Source organism: Strix uralensis, chromosome Z (assembly GCF_047716275.1).
Source record: "Strix uralensis isolate ZFMK-TIS-50842 chromosome Z, bStrUra1, whole genome shotgun sequence".
NCBI lineage: Eukaryota > Metazoa > Chordata > Aves > Strigiformes > Strigidae > Strix > Strix uralensis.
Window position 1 is genome coordinate 7651713 of NC_134012.1, and position 23759 is coordinate 7675471.

The 23759-nt window shown below is 39.3% G+C and overlaps 1 protein-coding gene across 3 annotated transcripts in view; it reads right to left on the reverse strand.

The window, feature by feature from the left end:
- The window catches only part of RASGRF2 (Ras protein specific guanine nucleotide releasing factor 2), a 134114-nt gene that overhangs the window by 32479 nt on the left and 77876 nt on the right, over positions 1-23759 (reverse strand). For all 3 annotated transcript variants that reach the window (XM_074857299.1, XM_074857298.1, XM_074857300.1), the window contains exon 18: positions 1247-1353. In XM_074857299.1, coding sequence (XP_074713400.1) covers positions 1247-1353 — 107 coding nt within the window. The remainder of the gene's footprint in view (positions 1-1246; positions 1354-23759) is intronic.

Genomic DNA, 23759 nt, shown 5'->3' on the forward strand with positions numbered 1-23759 from the left:
AATTAGCGTCAAGGGTCAACTCAAGTCATAGCAGTTGCTTAATATGAACTGTAGCAGGGACACAATAAGCATGTACAGTACACTACCATAACACAGATCAGTAATAACAGACTTCTGCCGTTTCCATTACAGCTCAAGATTTCGCCATGCAGTGATTTTCATTTAACAGGTAGTCAAAGAAAACTTGGTGTACATAGGTTGTTTCCAATAACTCTAAATGTTTAATCATTCCCATGATACCAAGAGAGGTTTTATTAATATATTCTGGGCTGTTCAGCTTTTCAAACACAATCAATTTTCGCACTTACGCATTTCTTACTGACTTCACTCTCAAGCAAACTTAACCTCTACAAAAATTAAACTCATTAGATGCTAAAAAGGGAATTGAGTTTGACATAGGACAGCTTGACATTGCTGCAGTTAGCTGTGCAATAAACCCTTTTTAGGTCAAGTATTCTTGATGTAGTGACAAAGTAGTCTATAATTGCTGTGAAGTACCATCTATGCAAGGCATACAAAACCCTTCATTTGCTTCCAAAGTGTTCTTACTCTTTCTCTTTCCCTTCCTCCTTCCTTCTTTCCTTCCCTCCTTCCTTCCTTCTTTCTCTCCATCTCTCTCTCTCTCTTTCCCTCTTTTGTTTCTTTCAATAAGTTTTCTGGTAATCTTCTACATGCATGCTAAAATCTGCCAATATTTGTCTCACCTGGCAGCTTAAAGGACATTTCTATATGACATTCTACTAGCTACTCAGATTTCTTTTTTTCCCTCCTCTGCCAACACAGTTTTATGACTACATATCAGACCCACAGTCCTGTCATAACTGTAGAGAGACTAACATGAAGGACTGGTGACTCTTTCCATATGCGATTCACAACAAATCGATCAGTATCTGTAGGCAAACACAAGTATTTTAACACACTCAAAATAACTGAATGCTGACAATCTGGAAAATTAATCCAACCTGCTCATTGTGTCTTTCAAGACATATTACAACAGTAAAGCACTCACATGCAATGTTACCAGGAATAATGTTGTAACTGGATATTTTCAGGAGAGCTTTGCAAGGCTAGGTGAAGGATTCTTCACTTAACAGTGTGTTTTTACAAGTGAATTTTCCATATTACCTTTACAGCATTGACTTTTTAGGCTGTTTGACCTCTGTAACACTATACAGCAGCACTGCCTAAAAATATTTTGTTGGGAGAACACAGACATGTTACAGATGGAGAGAAGAAAGGAAAGTACCTGAGAGTGCTTGGAGACCCAGTGTCGCAAGACATTTAGGACACGATTCGTGGCTGCTCTGCGTATTATGAACTCTTTGTCACACATACGCTCAGAATTGTTAAACCCTGTGCAAAAAAACCACACACTAAAGTTAATGGAGGCAGCAAAAATTCAAATACAGTATGAATAACTGAAAGCTTATAGAACATTTATATGTAATAAAAGGAAAGACACCTATATAGACTTTCAAATATGACCATTTAGACTGCTGAAATTCTGCAAGATCAGTAAAATATAGCCTTGCCCATCATAACTAATATAGACACCTCCTTGAATCAGCATTCAGTTTTAGAAAGATTATTTGCCTGTTACTTTAACATTAAGAACTCCCTTCATTATGGAAGGAAGTAACAGTAAAATGCAGGACCATACCAAAAATGTACAGGGCCTGTAATCAAACAGATTAAAGAAGGAAAGTGAGTATGATTTAGAAAGGGGAAAGGTGTAAATTTCAGAAGTGGTAAAGAAATAGGGGAGGATAGTAGTTTAAACACAGAGGAGATGAAGATCAACACAAGAAATGTTCCTTCATAAGGGCAGTATTGTACAGGTTCTACTAGTAAACAGAGACTGTTCAGATAAGCTATTTGGTTTTTTACCACTGTGGTGACAATAAAGTGGGAAGGTATACAGAAAACACATTTACAATCCTAGCTGCCTGAAAACAAAGATTTGCCAAATGCAGCATTTCACCATACATCTTTGTAAAGACAACTTTTTTTTTTTTGTTAGAAATATTTACTTCTGAAGAAATAGTTTTAAAAGCAAACAAGAAAGTTTCTTCCTACATTCACATTATTGCCTCTTTCTCTTCTCATTCTGTTGTAGCTCTATCATAAATACAATCTGTATGACAAAATAATGATTACATTATTTTAATAATAATAAAATTATTACATTAAAACCTCAGATTTTTAAAAAAATTGGTAACTAATACAGGGAACACCTGGAAACATCCTTCCACATAACCAGTACTTTACTACTTTTTGGCATAAAAGGTGTTCTAAAGCCTGTGTATTATTATAAATAGCAAAGACAGATTAAACTTCTATTTATTCTGTGAGAAGCTCATTGGAGGTATTCTTAGAGGCTAGTATTAGCTTTGCTCTATTTTTTTAAAGACAGACAAAAAAATCCAAATTGCTGCTCTACATTTTTGGAAAGATAAGCAGGAGAAGAAAAGTTTAACTGTAGTCTTCATCTTTTACTGCAGGTTGGACCCCAAATGTGATTTTTACACTTATGTTTCATGGAAGTTTTTTAAACTATGGCATATTACACTGTAATTGACATCTAAGATTCAATATCAAAGGAACTTTCATATCAAAACGTCTTCAGGAGTTTCACTGGGCATAAACAGCAAAATAGACAAAATCTCTGAGGCTTTACTCAGTAAAAGTAACATAGGCAACATTTTGTGTGTTAATTTTCTATGCCTTTCACAGTTAACCTCTTGCAGAAGCCATTAGGCATACACATTATAAACTGTTCAATTAGCCACTTAATTGCAGCAATGAAAGTCACAATGAAAATTATATATTAAAACAGTGGAGTCTTTATCAAAGGAACATTAAGGAAAAGAAGTTTCAGTAAGCTGGAATGAAAACAGAAAGAAGCCTACAGAGACAGTTTTCAGTTAGGTGCAAAAAAAATAAAAAGAGCAAGAAAGGAAAGAGGAAAATCCCCAGAGATCACAGCAAACTTCTATGGTCCTCAGAATTTCATCCATTTTTAAGCAGTAATTAGCTTGTCATGGAGAATAAGGAACATGTTCACTCAGATCCACATTGTCAGTACTTGATGCCTTGAACCTATAAATGGAGAGCCCCAGTTTTGTAAGAAAAGAACTCAGCTGAACATAGATGCACATGTGAATTTAACTTCAAGTGGGTGATTCATTGTACATCTTCTGGTTACAAGACTTCAAATAACTAACTCAATCAGTGAAATACATTTTTTACAAAATAAAACTGGTCATTTATTAACTCCATTTTGACCTTGTTTTTAAATACAAAACAACTCAGAAAGCCAGGATGTGTTTCCTTCTTTCTTCACAAATCATTTATAATTTACTGTTCCTTATAGAAACAAAAATAATCCAAAACTCTTCAAGCAACACTCACTGTCCAAGACTTAAATCTGCAGATTGGTTTTGAAGAAAATAGTGCTTATGACATTTTCTTGTGCAAATGGAATGGAGTGGAATACCCGCTATTCTCTGTACACTGGCTTAGTGTCCTTACATTTGGATGTCTGGCTTTACTTCAAGGTTTTCCCTCAGGACTTGTTTTGAGTAACAGTAGACCTCAGGTAGGCTGTGGATTCAGTACCTATGACAACAGCTCAGCAAAGTTAGACCTTAAACCAGAGCCAGTTATGCTGGAGAATGACACATGGAGTCCTTGGATCTTCCTGAGGCAACTGAGGCTGTAGCGGGACAAAGCCACTGGGACTTGTAGCATTCAGAAAAAGAAGCCTCTGCCTCTTTCCTCTTCTATGACCTACATGCTATTGCCAAGCAAACACTTCTACATAGACATGGAAAGAACACAGGAGCAGTTCAGGACAAAGGCATAGATTATACTCCCACTTCAAAAAGTGGTGACAATGTTCTGGGCAATGCTGGAGACTTGCACTACAACAGAGATGAAGATGAAGAACTGCCCCTCATGAAGACTGAGGTGTGCAAGTCATCGTTGGATGGTGTGGAGAGATGTGCAGAAGTGAAGCATATGATTGTAGGAGGAAACATGGTACCAAGTGATGAGGAAAAGGCTGAGGTGCTTAATGCCTTCTTTGCCTCGGTCTTTAATAACAAGACTAGTTGTATTGAGGGAATCCAGCCTCCTCAGCCAGAAGACAGAGACTGGGAGAATGACCCCCCCACATTCCAGGAGGAGACAGTCAGTGACCTACTGGATCACATAGACACACGCAGGTCTATGGGACCTGATGGGATACACCCGAGGGTGCTGAAGGAGCTGGCTGGGGGGCTCGCCAAGCCGCTTTCCAGCATTTACCAGCAGTCCTGGCTGACCGGGGAGGTCCTGACAGATTGGAAACTGGCCAATGTGACACCCATCTATAAGAAGGGTCAGAAGGATGATCCAGGAAATTACAGGCCTGTCAGCTTGACGTCGGTGCCCAGGAAGCTGATGGAGCAGCTCATCCAGAGTACCATCACACAACGCATGTAGGACAACCAGATGATCAGGCCCAGTCAGCACGGGTTTATGAAAGGCAGGTCCTGCTTGACAAACCTGATCTCCTTCTACGACAGGGCGACCTGCTTATTGGATGAGGGAAGGGCTGTGGATGTTGTCTACCTCGACTTTAGTAAGGCCTTTGACACCGTTTCCCACAGCATTCTCCTTGCAAAACTGGCTGCTCGTGGCTTGGATGGGCACACACTTCGCTGGGTAAAAACTGGCTGGATGGCCGGGCCTAAAGAGTGGTGGTGAATGGAGTTAAATCCAGTTGGCGGCCGGTCACGAGTGGTGTCCCCCAGGGCTTGGTTTTGGGGCCACTCCTGTTTAACATCTCTATTGATGATCTAGACGAGGGGATCGAGTGCACCCTCAGTAAGTTTGCAGATGACACCAAGTTGGGTGGGAGTGTTGATCTGCTCGAGGGTAGGGAGGCTCTGCAGAGAGATCTGGACAGGCTGGAGCGATGGGCTAAGGCCAACTGGATGAGCTTCAATAAGGCCAAATGTCGGGTTCTGCACTTGGGCCACAACAACCCCCAGCAGCGCTACAGGCTTGGGGAGGAGTGGCTGGAGAGCTGCCAGTCAGAGAGGGACCTGGGGGTGTTGATTGACAGCCGGCTGAACAGGATCCAGCAGTGTGCCCAGGTGGCCAACAAAGCCAATGGCATCCTGGCTCGTATCAGAAATAGCGTGGCCAGCAGGGACAGGGAAGGGATCTTACCCCTGTACTTGGCACTGGTGAGGCCGCACCTCGATGACTGTGTTCAGTTTTGGGCCCCTCACTACAAAAAGGACATTGAATGACTCGAGCGTGTCCAGAGAAGGGCAACGAAGCTGGTGAAGGGTTTGGAGCACAGGTCGTACGAGGAGTGGCTGAGGGAACTGGGGTTGTTTAGTCTAGAGAAGAGGAGGCTGAGGGGAGACCTCATTGCCCTCTACAACTACCTGAAAGGAGGTTGCAGAGAGCTGGGGATGAGTCTCTTTAACCAAGTAATAAGTGATAGGACAAGAGGGAATGGCCTCAAGTTGCGCCAGGGAAGGTTTAGACTAGATGTCAGGAAGTATTTCTTTACAGAACGGGTTATTAGGCAGTGGAATGGATTGTCCAGGGAGGTGGTGGAGTCCCCATCCCTGGAGGTGTTTAAGAGTAGGGTCGATATAGCGCTGAGGGATATGGTGTAGATGGGAACTGTCAGTGTTAGGTTAATGGTTGGACTGGATGATCTTCAAGGTCCTTTCCAACCTAGTTGATTCTGTGATTCTGTGATTCATTACCCTACTCTGATTCGATTGGTAATAAATTAAGCTAATTTCCCCAAGTTGAAGCTGTTTTGCCTGTGCCAGTAACTGGTGAATGATCTCCCTGGCCTTATCTTGACGCATGAGCCTTTCATTATATTTCTCTCCCCTGTCCATCTGAGGAGGGGAGAGATAGAGCAGCTTTGGTGGGGCACCTGGCGTTCATCCATGGTCAACCCACCACAATGATCTTCTCTAGATCTGTTACCAGAAGATGTTGTAAAGTGTGAACCTGTTGAATGGTGGTGTTTAGCACACTGCCAGCTCTCAGTGTTTCAATCCTGAACTGACTTGTAACTGAAGCAGGAGCCAGGACTGGCACCATGTGGAAGACATAGTTACCATCCACACAATTAAAATACCCATCAGGCACAGACTAGTTAAATTAGTCTCAAAATTAGAAGTTATTTAATAACTTCTACTATTCACTAGGTAAACAAGTGGATTTATATACATGATTTTTTGAATTATAATTATAGACAATAGCACCATTTTTTTATCTAGTCACCTATGTATCAGAAGATTAGGTAAGTGTAAATTTATACATAGACAGATACCAGCAAATCTATTCAAAACTATTGTGTCAGCTCCCTTCCAGTCAGTACAGCAACAGTTAAAAACCCAACCACTTAATGTGCTGGATTGTATCACTCCTGATACTAAGGAAATTATGTCACATTATTAACCTAAAGAAAAGTTAGTGAATACTGAAGGTGAAAACAAAAGAAATCTCAGTAGTTCTTACAGTCACTGAATAGATCTTTTCATTAACCAAAAGGTGAGAACATGGAAGAGAAAAGGTACTTAAGAACATTCAAATTGTACAGAAGAGTGGTATTAATTTCAGGATCTTATACAACTCAGAAAAAATAGAAAAAATATCAGCTGCAAACAAGTAAGATCAGCATGCATTGTTACTTCTTTCTTGGTCTTCTGACAGAAAAGGTCTAAACAAAACATTAAAAAAAAAAACCAACAAAAAATTGCTGTCACAGCTGCATTAATCTAGCAGAAACATGCAAAACCAAGTCCTTGGCTAGCACTTGTTATGCTCCTTGCAACTTTCAAAGCCACGTGGACTTTGGGACAGAAACTGCAAAGCGGACATGACCGTATACTAAGATCAGATGAAGCCACTACAGAAGCTATCCAAGCAGGCATCAGTGAACTTTGATGGTGCCATCAGTGTTTCCTGCACTTTTGACAGTGCAAATTCCTTCTAACATATCATCTTTACTGCTGTTCCTTACTTCCTTCTCTCTCTTTCTGCCCACTTAATCCTCTCCTAATATAACTCCAAACAAAACCCTGAGCCACCATGACAACTGCAGCTATTCCATATGCATAGCTTACTTGTTTATGCATATTTCAAAGAGCCCAGTATACAACCTTATCTGGTTCTGCATGTTTGTGTCACCACTTATGGATAACCCATTTGTCTGCTGCTGTCTATGCTGCAAGAGGTCACCCAACCCTCCAATCCTGTCTACTTTTGCAATAGGTGACAGTGGTGCTAGTCTAGCAGAAACTCCAAGCTATCTTGTCTACTGCAAAAAAACAGAAGACAGCCAGAACCTTGCTGTCCATATTAAGCATGAAACTGGACCTGAAAATTATGCATATTGAAATTTTGTTGTCAATTAATGCTGGTAGACAGTTAAAAGAAAGGGTGCTGACCCACAGACTAGAATTGCAAGCTAAGGCTTCAGGTCAGTTGTTGATCTGCAAGGAACAAGCGTTTCATCACACTTCTAAGGCATATCTCAGAGAGCATCCTACCAAACAGTTTCCAGTTACCCTTTTAGAATTCCTGCATCTGGTCTATTATTCCCCATATACTTTTCCTACCTATTTTGGGGCTAGGAACAGTTTTTAACTCTGATTATACAGTTCCTAGCATAGTATCATTTCTGTTCATGACTTGTTCTCAGAGATACTCTTAGCTATGCAGGCTACAAATCTGGGTGGGTTGAAAGGTTGACAGAATAGAATCATAGACCCATTTAGATTGTAAAAGACCTTTAAGATCATTGAGTCCAACCATAAACCTAACACTGCCAAGTCCACCACTAAACCATGTCCCTAAGTACCACATCTACACCTCATTTAAATATCTCCAGGGATGGTGACTCAACCACTTCCATGGGCAGCCTGTTCCAATGCTTAATAACCCTTTCAGTAAATAAATTCTTCCTAATAATCTAATCTAAACCTCCCCTGTTGCAACTTGAGGCTATTTCCTCCCATCTTATCACTTGTTACCTGGCAAAAGAGACCAACACCCACCTTGCAACAACCTCCTTTCAGGTAGTTGTAGAGGGCGATGAGGTCTCCCCTCAGTCTCCTTTTCTCCAGGCTAAACAACCCCAGTTCCCTCAGCTGCTCCTCATAAGACTTGTGCTCCAGACCCTTCACCAGCTTCGCTGCTCTCTTCTGGACATGCTCCAGCACCTCAGTATCTTTCTTGTAGCAAGGGGCCCAAAACTGAACACAGTATTCAAGGTGCAGCCTCACCAGTGCCGAGTACAGGGGGACAATCACTTCCTTACTCCTGCTGGCCACACTCTTTCTGATACAAGCCAGGATGCTGTTGGCCTTCTTGGCTACCTGGGCACACTGCTGGGTCACATTCAGTTGGCTGTCAGCCAGCACCCCCAGGTGCTTTTCTGCCAGGCAGCTTTTCAGCCACTCTTCCCCAAGCCTCAGATAAAATTCCATCTAGATTGGTATCCAGAAGAAAATGCTTGCAGAAAGTATCTTTAAAGGGGGCAGTTTTGAAGTGGTCCTTCCCATAGTGTGTTACCCTTGGCATTCAGCAGTTGGGGAGCTAACTACACACATTACACTTACATCAGTGGCAAAGTAGGCATGATTTTTTCTAAGTTCATCTTCGCTGTGACTCCAAGAGAGGAAATAGGTGAAGGGTCCCATCTAGCAGGATGCCAACCTTTGCAACGTTTTAATTAGGATTCTGCATGGAACTGCCCACATCCAGACTCCATGGTGAAATAATCTGAAACACTCCATGGTGAATACGTTTCTCTCCTGAAGGAAGCAATCTTTCTACGTTAGAAATATCAGCAGTATTTCTAATCATTAATCACCTTATGGGCAACTGCTTCAGAGAGTGCTACTTTTGAATTATGTTTTTCCCCAGTATCTGTTGAGATTAATATATACTGCTTCCACAAACAGTTTCTTCATATATCGGTGATGCAGAACTTTTACCACAGGCTGTCAAACACAATGGTAACCTGCCAGCTTTGTTAATTTCAGTGAATTACTTCTTTCAATATAATTTAATCACTCTGTTCATGTACTTGTCTTCAGATTATGTCATGCAAAATCCAGTTTCACCTTCAGATGTTTTTCTTATGTAGCTTCCACTATCACCAAAGATTTGGTGCTGAAAGGAAAAAGGTGCTGAACAGACATAAATCTCAACACCTGCAGACAAAACCAGATTAAATTATGACAATATCCTGTACATATACAGCTCTCCTTATGTGAAAGTCTAAAGCATTTTCCAGTCATAGATGTCGTTATCTACCCCATTCATAAAGCAAGAAACCATAGGCAATCAATGTCTGCAGGTAGGATGTGTCAGTGTTTCCACCTTTGGAATTGCTGTTCAGGACCAGATCCAAAGATCTTATCACATGTCTGTGTGAGACATAGAACAGACCCTCTCCTAAAAAGCTAATAAGAAGTCCCTATAGCAAAATCCTGTCCTACTTTTTCTTGTTCTATTGAACAAACCTGACTCTATCAGCAATTTACATTATTTCCTCTTTAAAATCCACCTCACCCAAGAGGAACATTTGTATTATGTTAAATTCTGCACTGTGTATATTAAAGAAATTACATGATGCACATTCACTTTTGTATTTCACTTAAGATGTCAAAAACTCTCAGTCTAGTTACAGTAACTGTATTCTCTGTATTTTGTTTTTCTGCATTAATACAGCAACACACAATTCCTGACCACAGTAATTAATTTGTCAAAAGTTTTGATAATATATCTGTTTTTAAGGCTTTATCTATAAAAAAAAAAAAAAACTTCTGCTCAGAAGATTTAGGGCTAAGTCATTTGAAGTTATGAAGACTGACTTCAACAAGTTTCGGGGGTCTTTCTTAGCAAAAAACTTCATTTCAGAAAAAGTTTCTTTATGTTGGCTTCACTGAAATATTCTGCAATCATGCACTGAAGCTGCATTAGCACCTAACGTAGGAGAAAATTGCACTCTAGCCTTTGAGGAGGTCACAGCAAACCCAACAGAGTCCCAGGGAGGTGAAAGGGAAACATTCGTGGTTCACAAGACAGATGACAAATTAAAAAAGTGTCAAATGTAGTTCTCTGTCTTGTGGATTTTTTTCTTCTGATAAACACACTTATGAGTTGTAGGCTAGTTTCATGATTCAGCCTGGCTCAAAATCCTGAAAGCTTAGGCTTGGCAAACATCAGTGTTACTTTCTGACCTGGATCAAGAATAAATACAAACTGCTCAGGCTTGGAGCAGAGCAGTTTTCAGCCACAGATTAAAACTGAAAAAGCCTCTCCAATATATGCAGCACAAAAGAAAAATCTTCCTAATATATATGCAGCACAAAAAAACTAATTATGAGAAGTTTTCCTTAACATACCTAAAAAAGCTTGGATGACTGTTTTAAGGTATCCATCTTTATTGGTCATGCACTCTCAAGCAAGTAATTGGGTTTCACACATTTTCAGAAATGTGTCAGAGAGTGAGTAGCTTAATACTGATAAGAAATCTAAACTGCCACTGATTCTGCTCTTTTCATTTCTTTAATTATGATATCAGGTTGCCATAAACTAGCCAGCTGAAGAATGGCAGAGCTGGAAAAGAAGACCATGTTAACAGAGATGAAAAGAAGCATAAAGATGGTGAACTCTTACTCACTGCATAAAGAATAGAGTATTTCATCACTAATACAGTTCCTCCTCTTTTTTTTTTTAGTAATTATCAAATGTTCACTTTCAGATTTATAATGGAGCAGGTCATATGAGCAGTCTGAGGCTTGAAAGTAGGAGCTATCAAGTCTAGCCATGATCTTTGGGCTACCTCAGTTTAAGAGAGAGGCATATTTCACTAGTTCACTATGCCAGGGTTTGAGTTTGTTTCACAAAAGTTTGTAAACTCACAGTATTGGAAGAAACAACTATTAAAAAGCAGAAGAGATCAAGTGTCCAATGCATTTCGGGCTTTTAATTTCACTTTCACTGCTCCTCAGGACATATGAAATCATTTTGTTCTAAGAAATATGCCACTGAAAATCCCTATTGTAACCACCCACGTCAGAAATAATTCCAAGTATATATTTGGTTCTTCTGTCTAAAGCCTCCACCACAAATACAATCTAACTATCAAATCAAGTCAAGGGATTATAGTCTTAGTAAAGTAAATCCCATGGATTCACATGCACCAGCTGATGTACAATAGTATAACACAGATAGAGCTATAGTGACTGTTTAATTTCTGCAAAATATTTAAGGGAAAGGTTGGTAAACTATTTTTAAATTACTCTTGCTTTAGAAAAGCTTTTTTTCTAATCAGACAAAGAACACAACATTGAGATAAAGCACTTATGTCATAATTATGCTGTAAACTTGAACTAAATCCAGTAGTCTAAAAATATATCAATTAGTCCAGCAAATAATTTTAGTTTAATGGATGGGAAAAAAAGGTAAGTGGCTAAAGAATATGCTTAAGATCAAGATACTATTCTAACTCCTAATAATAACATTAAAGTTGCTCTGAGAATTATAATACTATGAGATTATATGGTTAAAATATGAGTACCACAAAGAATGAAAATATTCCTTTAAACTGAAAGAACTATTTAAATTTGAAAATTTGTCCTTTAAAAATCCTTAAAAACAGGGTTACTGCTATAGATATAACTGGCACACACTCTTGGGATTTCTGTTTTTTTAATGGAGATAGTCTCTCAGGAGACTATATCAGAGTCTCACACTTGGAAGAAAATCTTTAAAAACTGCTAAACACTGAAAACATGCTTGCAATTACAAGTTACACAACTTGTTATGAAAAATCCGTAACTCAGAAGTAAAAACCACCAAAGAGTCTGCATTTTTTTTCTAACTAAAATTCAGCAGCAATACAAGACTGCATTTTTGGCATATTGGGATAAATTCACGGGTTCAGAGAAAATAGCATTGTTCACTTCTCTTGTAAAGAGAGAAAAAAACAACGTGCATGCATTAGCACTTACATATATTGTAACAACACAGGGAATGAGTATCTGGAGCTTTAGACTACTGTATCTTGTAGGATGCATTTTCCACAACTGTAAGTAGCCATAACTCCATTACCACTGGACAACATCCTATTCTTTTCCTCTTTCAGCACCAGCAAATAGAGCAAACAAGGAGATAATGTCATCACTAAAACCTAATGCTAAATTTTGGTGTACCTGTATATATCATATACATCATAAAATCATATTTGTTTGCACACAGAAGTATATGTGTGTGCATGCATGTGTAAACTCCTAGTCCAATTTTTCTACTGAAGTCTCAGGCAAAATCATCCAAATCTTGTGCCTTTATTTACAGCTATATCTCTAGAAAAGAATAGATCCTGAATTTCAAAGGCTGTTGTTGCCAACTGTGTTTACAGATTGCAGAATATCATGTCAAATGTGCAATGTGACAGCAGAATTTTCTCCTATGACTTATTTATATAAAAGAACTATAGGGAACAATTGACAAAGAAGAAAAGCCTTTTTGAAGAGCCTACCTTAATAATTACATTTGTGACTGTTTTAGTACATCTTAGACACTTTTTTTTTACTGCAGCAATGTTTGAATTATCTTCCATGAATAATGACAAGAATGACAACACTGCAGTTGATAATTCTTTGGATTTGTATGTCTGCCAAGGGGGTTTTCCTGTGTTCCTGCTATGCCTCTTAGTCTTCAGTGAACATATAACCAATTTTTATCTGCTGATGTATTTCTGTATTTCAAGTGATCTCTAGCTCTTGATTTCTTTACTTACACATTGTCTATACTCTCAACCTGCTCTATCAGCAACATGAAGAGTATAGCAGATCTTTTTTGCATAATGCTCACAGTCTTTTAAAGAACTATTCAAAGTAAGCTTTCAGACCTTTAAAATGCTCCATGTGCTCTGCCACAAAGGAAAGGTTAAAATAAAGTCTATGACAATGTACAGTTAGAAACAGAAAACTGAGAAAAATGCTTTTGAAATTTTTTCCTGTAGTTGGTCTGGCCTTTTTTTATAAGCTAAAGGAAGTAGTTTGCAAAGTCATTTAGATTTTTAATGACAATAGGAGTAAAGGTTAAATGGGAAGAGGCTATAATTGCAAAGAGCCAAATGTATCATTTCTCAGACCATCTGTGAACAGATAGTTGACTGTCATGCAAAACAAAAATTGGCATGATGCATACCAGTCAACAAAAAATCTCTGAACAAAACATCCATCTCATAAGCAGTTACCAGACCGTTTATGATTGAGCCACAAATCAAGCAACTCAATAGTAGCATACACAAATATTAATTATGCAAGCAACACATAGGCTAAGGAAAAAATAAGAAAGGAAAAAAACACAAATCTTCCCTCCCCACCCCACGCACACCACTGGGTGCACCAAATGTGAGGAAGATAATAGGGAATATAAACAAACCTGCCCTCATTATGAACTAGACCTTTTGGTCAAACTCCCTACTTGCAACATTGAGATACTAGGGCTGGTTTCCTGCATGCAGTGGTCACAGCTTCATTCCAGCTTCTCTGCTCCTCAGCTTATGAGCCGAGAGAAATACCAACTAAGAGTTTCCCAGAGAAGCTCAACTAAACCCCCAGAAAATACATATTCAACATATCCCATCTAATCAATCTCAGTAGGATTGTGGTGGCCCATTTGGGGGGGCAGGAATAGGGAGTGTACTAGTCTCCCTTCTTAGATGAAGGAATTTTTTCCACTTTTGTTTGCACGTGTCTATGAAACAGAGAGTTTTCCCTACAGCTGCTCAGGACTTAATGCAACAGGTCAGCAAACATGTGGTTCACAGTGTCACAACTCAGGAAATGTCCAGTGCAAATACTTTTTTCCTGAGTAGACAGCTCCTCTAATAAACTAGAATAAGAAATTAATTCAAGAGAGAGGAACACATTAAAAAAGGGAATCCTAAATTTCTACTAAAGTGAAAAAAAAATCATTTTCCCCCTGGCTCTTAACTTCCAAGAGCAGGGATCACTTCAGACAAAACTAACCTTCATTTGTAAGTCATTGTTTTAATTCAAAGTTATTGCTCTAAGAAAACTGCAAGGGGAGATTCAACTCAGTCTAAACATGAATGTTTCTCCAGTTATCCAAAATTGCTAAGCAACAGTTTTGTTAAATTCAAAGAGCTCCTAATTCAGGAACAAAAATAGAAGTCTACTCGAATGCACTACAGAGTAGGTGAATATTCAGAGGAAAGGAATAACATTCAGGGTTATTGAATTAGAAGGCAGATTCCAAACAAATTAGTTTTAATCTCTATTTTCATTTTGCTACCGATTTCCCAGTAAAATATCCTCTGGCAGGAGAAAACATACACACGTCTCATAAAAGCAGCCTGTTGAATGAGTATTAAAAATGCAGCCTGGAACAGAAAGCAAGTTTGCCTCTTCGCTGGGGCATCGTCAACAGCCCCCACTGACCCCACACACCGCACCTCACACCAAGTCCCCAAGCCAGCCCAGTGGGTTGGTTGCAACGTCAGCGCTGGCCACCTCTACCTTAGTAATGACATCTGGGCAACTCCTGACAACCCTTCAGCCACCAGGAAGGAAAGGTGGTTGGGTATATGCCACCGGTTATTTGTCACACAACCTTTTTAAATGGAAAACAGTGTCAGCTGTAGAGTAAGTCAATGGGTACTTCTCACCTGGAGTTTTTTAATTGAAATGGGGAACTCCAGGGAAATTCAGTGTTCATGTCTCAATGCTTCTCAAACCTTGTGAATCTGCATAAATTGTTCTGGAAATCTCTGGAAATCCAAGAGGGAACTAGAACTCACTTTCCCAGTTCCTGGCTAAAGCCATGGGTCAAACAAAAATGACAAGTAAAAAACTTGGTTGTCCTGTGTAAAGGATCAGGGGAGGATAACAAATCCTACACCAACTCTTTTCTTTCTTGGAATTATGCATCTCTGATCCCTGATAGAAAGGGGGAACCGGGGAGGGTCACAATGCAAGCAGGATTGATAAGCATGCCTGCAACGATTTCAGGCATGATTTGATGGTATCCCATATCCCTAACAGGAGGCTAGATGCCCTCAAATTCAATCCTGAAGTTCCACGCGGCAACCCATGACCTGAAGAAGTACAGTTAAAATTAACGTCTGCTTCCAACTGTCTAGAAACACTCTCCAAGATACTTGTGACCCAGTTGTGCCAATTTACTCCTGTGAAGAGTAGTCCCACTGGGATAAACTGCAGATTCAAAAGGATTAAATTCTTTGCGTCTTGATTATTGATTGGGATCTCACCATCACATTTTTTTTTTTCTTTCAGGTTTAGATTCACAAGGAAGAAGTTCCACAAAGCTTTTCCAGTACAGAGAATGAGATGTTATAACACAGAGAATTACTGCAGTGCAAAATTACTGTAACTATTACTGATAGCAATGTTTATGGCGTCATACTGGATATCAACTAGAAAAAGACACTCATTTTCTGGTTTTGCTTTAGACATGGATACTTGTGTACAAAGAGAAAAGAAAGATATACTTTTCTAAAGGTTAGCTTGTAACCACTGATGTAATTTGAAGCATTTAGTACAGCACAACACAGAAGTGCACTACCCAGCTATCCACGTAATGTAGAATCCATCCTGACATCTCCATCAGATACTGCTCACCTTTCACATAACATTAATCATAACAAGGACATCTCTTTGTCTGCCCTCTCACAATGGAAAAAGAAGGCAATAATCTCCCTTACGAACCTCACTTAATTCTAATCTTTACCAAATTCCATACTAAATCAGCTGTCTACTCCAGAATTTCTGACTCAGGAAACATAATGGTGTAATGCCACACTATTATTCCTCTGCTCAGAATTAGGGAAATACTCCTTGAACAGTACAGCTGATATCCTTGAATGTGGAACTAGATACTCACATCAATCTGTGTGCAAGATGGTAACCACCAAGGAAATACTGTGTCTGTTTAAAGCATAATGTATGTTTCTACATGCTTTTCCATTTCAGGGATCAGCAGGATCCCACTGGGAGTATATGCCTTCATTATTTTGCACGGTACATCTCCAAGTCACATTATTCAGCTTAAGTGCTGAATGCACCTGGCAGCAGTATGTACAGCGACAGTGCCTCCTCTTGGCACAGTCATACATATAACTACAGACACACGGACATGAACATGCACACAGGATCTGATCTCTCTTGTACCATTTGGCACAAGCTGCATCATTCCATTACTCCAATTAGTGCTTATGCCAGAACAAACAAAACAAAAATACTGTCACACTGGGAGCTGGCAAGTAGTTTGAATGACTGCAGGATAGCACCACCAGTCACAACCTAAAATAAGCTACGCAGCTCTTACTGAAAACTTCTGTCGAACTTTTTCATGCTAATTTTGGCCTTTTAAAATAAGCAGTCAGCCTTTATCAATCTGTGCCAAATTTATCAGAATGGAAAGGGCTACACATGACCCATTGTAGTCTGGATCTCTGTGAAACATGAATTATTACTTTTAGCTAACTTTTATCCATCTAATATTGTGATAGTAATCAAGCAGGGATAAAGTGTCAGACTGAGAGCTCAAAGGACTCATCTGCCTCAACTTCAGTGCTCATGCAGCTTTCAAGAGATGTGTCATTCTGGAAACCATAGCTGTAATTTACAAGTCCATTTATATTTGTTATTGCTGTTACAGATGGGGTATGTTATGGCAGACAAACTCTTACAGCACTTCTGAGGAGATGAGAACTTTCTATATTCATGACAGTGGCTCCTGAAGTTGACACTTCCACGACAATCACTGTCTCTTAAAGCTGACACTTTTGTACAAGTATTTCCACACTGTTTATACTCAACCACATTCAATTGCTCTGAAAACGCTGAAATTTGGCAGCTTTACATCAGAAGTGGTCAAACAAAGTACAGAAAGGGCCTACAATGTTTTATCCCAGGCAGTGATCAAGAATACAGAAAAAGCCAAGTCAAAATAAATCAGATATTTATACTGTAAAAGGATTACACACTTCCCTCCATACACCTTTTCCACCACTAATGCATAATTTATGCATATAACAAATGCACTAGTGCATAACTGATTATCAGTGGAAACTAGCATATAACTAACTTTTTTTAATACGAAGTTTAAGAAAGGAACTTGATCCCTCCATAGACAGTGGTGTGACTGCAGGATCATTGACCCTGAACTCACAGACTGTATTAGACACATTGTCAACAGTGGAAACTCCTCGGTGGCAGCATGTGGAAGTGGCACCGGGAGGTACTTTTGAATGCCCAGGCATACTAAATTGCTTTGAAGGAAGATACTGCTGCATCTAGCAGCTGCAGCTAGCAGATTAATGGAGCAGGTTTTGCACTTGCTTTGTTGAGAATCTGCTGCAGCTGCAAAGGACTGTCCAATCACTTCTGTGGACAGACTGTAAGAGCTATGGAAAAGCAGATGATACCAGAAAATGGTCTGGTAAACAGACTGATCAGTTTTGCTAGCCCAAACCCAAGGGCAATTTAGATTAAGATTACTTCTCTGAACCACCAGAGTGGATTTGTGAAAAGAGAAGGAGCTGGTTGTACTTTCTCTGCATAGAAAGGATTAGCAGGCTGATTGTTTGAGAGATCTTTTGAAATGTTCTTTGATAGGGTACACGCTGCAAAACGCAGAAGCTTCAGGAAAACTTCTCTCTCCTGAACAATACTCAGGTAAATAATTCAAGTCAAAGGTAATTTAGCACCAGAGATATGTGCAGGCAATTAATTGAAAGGGATAGTATACAAGCGATTCATTTTTGTGTAGATGCTTGAAAGCTTCAAGCTGTTACTTTAATTGCTCCTTTAAATCGCTAAAATCAGAGAGAATAAAACCATCTTTCCTCCTTGCTAGCATGGGGCAGATTTTCCTACGTGCAAATCATATTTGTCAGAAATACTCCCCCAAAGACTCTTTTTTCCCTACTTCTTTCTCACTCTCTCCTCTCCCTTTCACATGTGTTTTAAAAAACAAATGCTTATACTGAAGAAGCCAGGCCCTCCTGCCAACCACAAGCTTCCATCCCACTCCCATCCTCTCCCATAATATGTCACCTTGTTCTTGTGAAAAATGGTACATTCTCTACAGCGTGGATCGGCATGCTGTAGGAGGAGGAAGGCAGCTTTGAAGCATGCGGCACGCTGGAAATACTGATGTACCCAACTCAAAATCGGATGACAGAGCTGTTGAAATAAAGCTGCTATGTTTATTAGGGAACAACCCGTTTGCTTGGGTTTAAGTATTTGTTTCTTGTCTAACATTTATTTTGCATGTTGGGAGATTTTTGGTCTCTAGTTTGAGTTGAGGAAGAAATAAGCTTCTCAAAGTTCTTTCAGTCTATCTGCTACAAGTATAAAAAATATAAAAAGTATATAAAATCAGTTTAGATCTTGAATTTAAGTTTTTGTCAAAACAATCTCCTTGAAGCTCATGTTCAGTAGAACTGTTTCAAAATAAAATGATCAATTTAACATTAACTATTTTTCTTTAAGTTGTGTTAGGCATTCTTAGCAGAGAAGAAATTTGTACATTTGCTAAGCTTATGTTAGTACTTTTTACTTCATTCATTATTTACAAAAACAACACAGCATTATTTTGCTAATTTGGCTTCATCCACCCAGCTTTTCAGAGATTTTGAGTAAAGCTTCAATCTATTCTAGTCACACAGAGCACCTTCATAGTTTCTAGGTATTAACAAGTATGAGGACCTGCACGCAGAGCAAGCAGTTTCAGCAAATGAACGCCAAAAGATGTTTTTTCTTTAAAAATCAGTGCATGATATCTTACTGATCTTGAAAGTGCTCAGATTCTGTGCACAGCCGACAAATAAAAATTTAAGGAGAAAAAAAAGCAGTAAAATTGTACAAAGATAAAGCAGAAAAATTTACAAGTTCTACAAGCCACAGATGAAAGAAATACTTTTCCATATAAACTGTTTTTACCTAGTGCTAGGGTTTGTGTGGGTGCTGTATAGATTATACTGCTGTTACTTAATTCCTGTAACATCTGTAGGATTTTTGCAGCAAAAGTACAAATGATTGGTGAGTATTTTGGCAGAAGGTTCCTCTCCCACATTACCAGTCTCACTCCTTTTTTTGACACTGGCTGTGTGACAGACTCTCAGAGAAGAGAAGGAAATCACTCCTGAAGAGATGGGGCTCACTGCAGCTCCCTGGAGTTCCACTTAAGGACTACCTAATTGTCATTGTAAAGCTAAAAGAAGAGATTAGCAGGACATTTGTTAGGATGAGACCGTTAGCATTAAAATTTTTGTAGGAACTTTTCCATATTATAAAACAGATATTGGAGCAGAGCTGTTAGACAACTTCTGCATTGCTTTTGGAAGCTGTCACTGATTCAAGCAGAAATCAAGAAACAGTTTTCTAGAGGTGTATGAACAGCGGGGGGAAGAAACAGCTCAAGTAACTGATGCCTCTGAGCAGGCATATGCTTGTGAGTGCTCAGGGATTATCTACCACTCTGAGAAGCATGTACAGAACAGAAGCGCTAGGAGCAATGACAGAGCCATGAAAGGGGAGATGGTAATTCAGAGTAAGTAAAGAATATGTGTCCCTGTATCAACAATCTGAGTTTATACTAGTTAATACGCAGTCATGAAAACTGGGTATCTTTCACTGTTCCGGAGAAGGAAGCTTGCATAACTTTGTTCTCTTCCCTTGCTGAAGAATGAGCTTTATTTCCATGAAAAAAAGGTGTAGAAGACGGGAGAATAAAGATGATTTGACCTGACCATTTCTATGTTAGAATGTGTTAGTATTATTATCCTCGTTTTATAAACTGGGAAAAGAATGAAGGTGTGTGGCAACCTAGCAATAGTGACAGAGCACTGAAACTGCAGCAAGCCATGAGCCATCCAGCCATCCTTCACATCCCTCAAAAGAGAAAGGACATGTAAAAGACACAACATGCTCTATTTACCCCTACTGTGCAAATTACCTTTCATGCAGGCACCAAGCTGTGCACCTGGGGTGCCTTATTTAACTTTCTGTACTTTCACTTCATATTTCTATTTACCTTTATCATGCTGTTAAAATAAACAAGTAATATGCACATTTTCTGGAAGAGAATAGACAAAAACATGTTTGAAATATGTAGAGATTAATATTTAACTAGACAGATGGACTAAACAAAAAGACAAGTAATACAGCTTGGCAACATAAAAGCAGCTACCTGTAAAATAACTGAAATTAATGGCAACAAGAACAGTAAGTTCAAAAAACCTGAAGGGCATAAGATCTTGAACCATCCTGGTTCAGAGAAAGGTTCCACATACTGCAGGAAGCTCTGCACCCTGCAGAGCAATGCTGTGATGCCCAGCACCCTGCTTTTCAGCAGCTCATAAACTAGTGCAGCATATGGTGTGGTGGGGCAACCCAAGCATGAGCTCTTCTTAGGGCCCTGTTAGCCCTACATGTGTACCTCACGTGCACCCAGAGAACAAATGAACCTAACAGATGAGGGTACCCCGAAAACACTATCAAGGTCCCTGAAGCACAGCCCTGATCCCCCCCACAGTGAGGATGGAGCAGACTGAGAACACTGCCAACATGCACTGCACTCAGGCTGCAACCGAAGGGGGAAGTGCACCAATATCTAAAGCAAACCAAAGTACTCAAAAGCCTTTCAGGTGGCTTCCCATCAAGCCACTTGCTGCCATGCAGCCTGCAGACAGGACCAACATGAGCAGCATTCCCCTAGGTGCTTATCTAAAGATACACAAAGCCATCATATGCCCTGGGAGAGCTGTTCATAGCTTTGCACACTTATCAGTATATAAACTGATCATTGCATGGTGACAGCAATTACAAAATGTTATGGCCAGTACCCTCCACAGGAGATGGTTAAACATTCTTCATGTCTGGTTCTGGTAGCATGTGTGACTATAGAGCCTTCCAGTGAGTCTGTTAACTCGCTTGCCTCAATGTATCCCTGAACAGTCAGAACTGAAAGATGAAAAGTTGAGAAGCGGTAAGAGATCATACCCTGGGAAAACAAAACAAAACAGCCAGAAGCCAGAAGACTTCAGGAAATAGTGAGCACAGACGACACACAGATGACTCTTACCTCCTAATACCTTCCTACAACCTTCAACTGATTTCAGCTTCTGGACCTGTTCTAGTTTGCCAGTCTAGTAACTACTAACGACTTCTGCTTGCAGGTAGCTGTCCACTTTTTGAACATGAGTAAGTCTCTTTCCTTCACAGTGTCCCTCAACAGAATCTCACAGACCACAAACTTGTGTTTGTTTTGAACCTTGGCCTCATGAAATTCATCTGATGCCTACTACCTCTTGCATCAGAAAAAGCAACAAATGCCTTCTAACTCTCAGGACACCCATAACTTTGCAGAACTTTCTAATCAACCCTCCAAGTCATCTCTAAACTTCAGATGCACAGAAGCCATTTCATACTTCCACTCCTTCTTGATTGCAAACTGTCAGTCTTTCTCTAGTTTTCATCCCCTCACGTCAAACGGGATGTATCGCAAGTGTACAGTCTTCAATACGCACGCAAATTCTCGATTTATGCTGTGGTAGCATAATGGTCTTCTCTGTTTTGTTCTCTGTTCCTCCCCTAGTAATGTCATTTACCATTTTGGTTCCTGCTGAGCACTAAGATCATTTAAGGGAACTATCTATTGTAATCCTCAGATCTCAGACCTGAGAGATAAAAGTCCAGCACAGGGCCCATCCTTCCAGGGGTAGAGCTCAGACTGTTTTGCCTCACGTGCATCACCTAGTATTTATTTCACCTGCTGTTTTATTTATGTTCCATGTAGGAGTATATTAAATGGCACACACCACAATGTCTGTGGCAGTGAGGCCAAGGACCAACTGAAAAAAGAAAAAAAGACAGAAATCTCATTCACTACCCAGACCTGATTCACTAAGCGATCATGTCCATCCTATGCGTGAATGAGACAGGAGCCCACTGGAAAAAAAGACATTATTTTAAAAAACCACATAATTATAGTAACACATACATGGGGAAGTAATAAAATCATTTGAATTACCCAAATTTGAACTGCGTGACTCTGCAACTTTAATACCATTTCTACCATGATTAATTGCATCAAGTCACAAAATAGGTGATTCAGTTGTTTAAGCTGTGGTTTGTAGCCTTGAATTTTCATACTGATTGCAGGTGAACAGCCTTGCTCCAGCTCAACCTTCTGAGACTCCCCACCACACACTTTCTTGTCAGATTTGCTGCAGAACCTTCTCATTGTTTTTTTACATCACCCGGGAGAATGACCTTTTATGCAGAACTAGCCTTTTAGCAACACAAAAAAGTACTGAAGAATATTAGGGATGTTGTTTTTTCCTTTTTCAACATCCCCATGCTTTGATATTCCTTCAATTGACTGCATACTTTTAGACTTTATTTTCTTTCATACTTCAATACTACAAATATTGAAAAGCTGTGCTTTGAACAATACAAAAGTAGTCATTTTTAATTGAATTGGTCCTAGTGGGAAAGAACAGTATTTTTCACTCTTACTAGTACTTTTCGAACAATTTGTAAACATAGTGGAATTAATTCATAAAGCAAAATATGTCACTGATTCCTTGGCAGTGTCTGATTCCAAAGGCAGAGGTTATTCATCATTTTAAAAAAACTAAATATGTGTTTGTGACAGTTTCATAAAGTTCCTAAAAATTTACACTACTCTCTTGTGATCATCTAAAGATCACAGGAAGTACACAAGAGTAATAGGAGCAGCACTGATTGATGTTTATCCAGAAATTATTTTCTCATGATGCCCACTCACTCATCAAGCAAATGACCGCAACTTTAGACACAGGGGATACTAAATCCACTGAAATCAATGGTGATGATTTACTGACTTTTATAGAATTTCATGGTGATTTTGATACTAGGGTCTTCAAAAGAGCTTCTCGACATTCCAACATTTATGACGGAAAAGAGGCAGGTGCTAATGTACAGTTGGACTATGCTTTGTCATACATACTCAAAATGAACTGTGGGTTTGCGTGTGTCAATGCAAAGTGAAAGTGATTTTGTGGACTTTAAAAAAGTCGCTTTTTATTCATAACATGACGTAGGACAGGATTCGGTTAGTGGAAAATACGTGTATGTCAAACGGTACACAGCAAGACAGCAAACAAAATCAAAACTTAAACCAATTATTTTAAGTTGCACTAAATACCTCCGGTCAGTAGATAACACAGCTGCTTTCCAAGAAACACACAGCACACATTTGCAATAATTTAGTTAAGTACAACTGCTCTTAAGTATACCAACCTTGGACATAAAAAATCTCATTTTCAAAATAAAATCTTAAATCGTAAGTGAATACAAAACTAAGAAATATATGATCTAGATGTTTAGCAGATTACATATATGTAGAATATTAATCTTTCAGTAACAGGATGGACTAGAAATATTAAGGACAGAATACAAGAATTCAGCTAACAGATGATGAACTGAAAACGTGGAGCGATAATATAACTCTGACTTAAGTCAGCAAGAAAAGCTATCATTGGTTTATAGGTTTCATGTTTTGTTCTAAAATATATTTCTGAATACTTTCTCATCCTTTTCTTCTTTCAAGTACACATGGTGATGGTTGCTGGCAACTCCCCAGGACAGGGTGGTATATAAACAGCCTAAAAGATGATT